At 62.7% G+C, this 4,031-nt stretch overlaps 2 protein-coding genes across 2 annotated transcripts, besides 1 other annotated feature; both read left to right on the top strand.

Moving 5' to 3' along the window:
- Window positions 1-4,031: a sequence feature (areas not merged during assembly with more than two copies in the genome that could not be assigned to a particular haplotype).
- Tc00.1047053507727.19 (uncharacterized protein) lies at window positions 412-1,452 on the top strand (the record flags this gene model as incomplete). The annotated part of the gene is made up of 1 exon (XM_798124.1): window positions 412-1,452. One exon carries the CDS (start codon window positions 412-414, stop codon window positions 1,450-1,452), a length of 1,041 nt encoding a protein of 346 aa, XP_803217.1.
- Window positions 2,118-4,031, top strand: Tc00.1047053507727.9 (dispersed gene family protein 1 (DGF-1), putative; the record flags this gene model as incomplete). The annotated part of the gene is made up of 1 exon (XM_798123.1): window positions 2,118-4,031. A coding segment is annotated over one exon (1,914 nt), but the record flags the coding sequence as incomplete, so codon positions are not given.

Here is a 4,031-nt window from a genome sequence, read left to right as displayed (position 1 = left end):
TTTTTTTTTTTTGCTGTGTTCACTGTCGCTGAGTGTCTCCGCGTCCCGTTGAGTGCCCCACTGCTGGCCGTGCTGTTGACATGTCCTCATTTCTTTTTTCCTGCTAGAGACACTGATAGTCCGCGACGACGATTGTTTGTGTTCCCCATTGCGATGGCACGAGGGTGACTGGGCGCCGGCCTGCTGAGTGCACTCGGAGGGAGAAGATGGTGTGCGCCGTGCCTCACTGTGAGTGTGGGACGCCACCGACCACGACCTGCTGTGGGGCGTAATTCCAATCCGTCGGGGCAGAGAGAAGTGAATGACAGCGCCGTGAGCTTGTATGCGCCCCGTCCATCTCGTTGCGGCCATGGGTGTGTGCGGTGCGCATGGCACTATCTTGCGGTGCGACGTGGATGGCGGTGCTTCTGCATGCGTTGTGCGGCGGGCATTTCTTCTCCATGTCTTTGCCCTTTTGTGTGTGGGAAAGTTGTGGGAGAGGATATGTGCGGGAGTGAGCGTGGGTGGCTGCCAGCCTCGCCCTGCGCATTGGAGAATTCCATACACGTGGCTCTGCTTGACGGCGTTTCGCGGCACCCAGGGTATGGCGAGGAGGAGGATGAGGAGGATCTGTTGTGGGCAGAAGGTGGATGGATGACACAGTCCCCTTCCGTGTCCTTCCCTGTGTTGTTGGCAGTACATACTGAGAGCGTAAACTTGAGCGAGTGCGGTATGAAAGGTTTATGCCGCTTTGTGTGTGCTACTCAATCGTCGTCATTGCAGGCTGTCGTCACGGTGCGTTGCGGTGCGGTGCCGTTTGATGAGGGAGGGGCGCGATGCCACGGCTGCTGCGCACCACGACCATTTATTGCCTCTGCACCGTCATTTTTGTTTTTCGGTTTGTGTGAATTTTTTCTGCGCTCGCATAATGTTTTCTTTTGCTCCACGATGAATTTGTTGTGGGAGCTTTGGTTTTGGTGCCTGCTTCACGGTGCTTCGCCTTGTGTGTCGGTTGCGGTGCTTCCACGTGGTGCCAAGGCGTTTGATGGGGTGTTTGCCCTTCTTTTTGCGCCCTGCAGCCGACCTTGTTTGGCCATGGCGGCAGCAGTGGAGCTCTGCGACTGTGCACCTGCCATGCGTGTCTCATCTTTTGCCGCTGCTCCCTCGTTGTGTTGGTGGGGGAGGAGACGAGCGAATGCGTTGGAGTTGCGCCCCAGTGGGAGAGGGAAGGCACCGACCGCTGCTGACGGCGACGGTCTTTGCTGCAGGCGATGTGACGGGATGACGTCACCGGTGTCACAGTTAACCGAGATGGATGAGGGCCGCACTGCGTCTCCCGCCCCTCTCATCATCCTCTCTGTCCACTGCAGTCACACGCCACACGCACCGCAGAGCAGCGTCGCGACCACCATCCGGATGTCTGTGAGCCAATTGGAATGCAAAATCGATGTGGACCTTTTTCCCCGTGTCTGAGTGCCGCCGTGCTTCCTTGTTTTTCCTTTGTTGTGTATGTCGGGCGCGCATGGTGTCGCTGATTGCTGTGCAATGCCGACTCGCGTGAGCGAGAAACGATGCTTTGACTGCTGGCGACCGGCGCGCTCTCCACTCCACTTACGCACCAACAACACCAACAACCTTTCGGACGCGCTTGATGGCCGGCGGTCGTAACGCTGCCACGTGGTCTGCCTCGGCTCTTGTGTGTCGTGCACGGCATCGGGACCGCCCCGCGATGCAGCCACTCGGTAACAGGAGCGGTGCCAGTGGTAATGTGGCTTTTTGCCGGGATTCCGCCACTCGGCACGGTGGCTGTACGGGGTTGTATGGGCGGTGGGAGGGCGATGGTGTCACTGACTTGATTGCGTCTGCGCTGCTTTGTGTCGGCGGCTGTACTATGAAGGTTATTGTGTATGACCGGATGCCTCTGCGTGCCACTGTGTTTGGTTACTGTTGTTGTTGCTGTCTTTTACTCCTTTTCTGAGAGTGCAGTTAGAGATACTTTTGCTTGACCAGTACAACTATCGTTTCAAGGCGTTAGGGATTACTTGCAGTATTAGGATTAGCAGTATTAGTATAACGATCTGGCGGAATCGTGTCACTGGATTCGCAATCTGTAGGAAGGGATTTGCTAGGCAGGAGTTATGGTCGACGGGGCGAGTGCGACACACCACGATAGCCTTGTTGGTACTTGTCTGGGCTGGTGGATGCGGTCTGCGGTGGGTGCGTGTCCGCGCAGCCGGCACCGTGTGCAGCGCAGGGCCATTGCGGCTGTGCGTGTGGCGCTGCTCGTTGTGTTGGCGCTGGTTGCTGCTGCGGCGTGGATGCCCGCGGTGCATGCGGTGGTGTTGCGACTGCGGGGCGGCACGGTGGACAGAGCCATCACGGTTGGCCGCGCCGTGGACACGGTGCTGATGGACGACGTGCACATCACGAACGGCGTGGCTGTTGTGTTCGACGTGCCGGCGATGCTTCCCGGCGCGCTGCGCATCGAACTGAGGAACTGCGTGTGCGACGGCGGTGCGCAGCTCTACGTGCGGGGCTACAGCGGCGAGCCGGCGAGTGACCGGAGCCTGGAGGTGAGCGTGAGCGGGCTGTCCGGCGGCTACTGCTCGCTCGTGTTTGTGCACAACCTGCCGGCACACACGAACGTGACGGTCCGTGACTCGACGATTGTGACGGCGGGGCCGATGCGCTACTCCCAGCTGAGCGGAATGACGGACGCGGTGGCGTCGCCGCTTGTGCTGCACGCGACTTCTCTGTTGCAGTCGCAGCTGCGTGTGAGCAGCACTGTGCTGAGGTCGTCGCACGCGGGCGGGTCGGCGGTGTACGTTGGCGGCGGTGTGGACCTGCTGTCGAGCGCGGTGGTGCTTGACGGCGTGTTGCTGGAGGCGTCGGGCGGTTCGACCGCTTCCGCGATGCATGTGGCGTCCTCGTCGCGTCTCAGTCTGCGTAACCACTCGGTGTTCTCCGTGACGAAAGTGTCGGTTGTGAGCAGCGGCGGCGGCCTTGTGCTTGGAGAGCGCCTCGCGGTGTCCGACTCGGTGCTGCGCTTCGTGGGCGTCGAGGGGTCAGTCGCGTCGTCGCTGGTGCGCTGCGACGGTGGGACGGTCGGTGCCGGCGGGTGGCTGGAGCTGCGCGACGTGTGGGCGGTGGGCGAGGCGTCGTCTGTGGCGTCGCTGTCGGGGGTGACGCTGAGCGGCGGTACCGTGTCGATTGCGCGCTGCGCTGCCACCGGCGTTACTCTTGTCTCCGGGCTGACGATCGCGAGCGGTGCCGTGTCGGTGCAGTGCAACCGTGCCGGCGGCCGGGTGCTGCAGAGCGGCGGCGACTACCGCTTGGCCGGCCTGTCCTCCGTGAGCGTGGTGCCGTGCGACGGCTGTGCGTCTGCGCTGGCGTGCTTTGATGCGCTGACGGCGTCTTTCGTCGACTGCGTGTGCGGCTGCCGCGGCGGCGGTGTGGGCGAGGCGTGCCTGCCGTTCGACGTGCCGGTTGCGAGGCCCGGCGGCGGTGGTGGCGGTGCGGAGGGCTGCGTGAGCGGCGTGATGCTGACGGAGTCGGTGACGGTTGGCGGCGGGCGTGCGAGGGCGTGCTTCGACTCGGTGGTGTTCAGTGGACCGATCACTGTGGCGGTGGACCTGCGCTCGATGGACGCGTTCGCTGACGCGCTGGACGTGACGCTGCGCCACTGCGTGCTTGCGGGCGGTGCGCAGCTGCGGATTGGCGGCCTCAGCGAGAGCACGGCGCGCCTGATGCCCCACGCCCTCGTCAACATGACGAATGTGACGTCGCTGGAGGGCACGATTGTGCTGCATGGCGCGATGCCGCTGCACTCGAGTGTGCTGCTGGCGAACTCAACGCTGCGCGCGACGGTTGGCGGGTCGCAGTACGTGCCGACGGCCCGTGGACACGAGGGATTTCGGTACGGCCCCGCGCTTGCCCTCGACGGCGTCCGGCTTCTGTCGACGCGGTTTGTCTTGACGCGGTCGACGCTGGTGTGTGGCGGGGGCTCGTGTGCTGCGATCCTCGTGGAGCGCGGCCTGGCGCCAACCTTCCAG

The sequence above is a fragment of the Trypanosoma cruzi genome, genomic scaffold (genome assembly GCF_000209065.1).
Source record: "Trypanosoma cruzi strain CL Brener 1047053516389 genomic scaffold, whole genome shotgun sequence".
Lineage (NCBI taxonomy): Eukaryota > Euglenozoa > Kinetoplastea > Trypanosomatida > Trypanosomatidae > Trypanosoma > Trypanosoma cruzi.
Note: the sequence above shows the minus strand (reverse complement) of the source record. Positions and strands in the feature narration are given on the sequence as shown.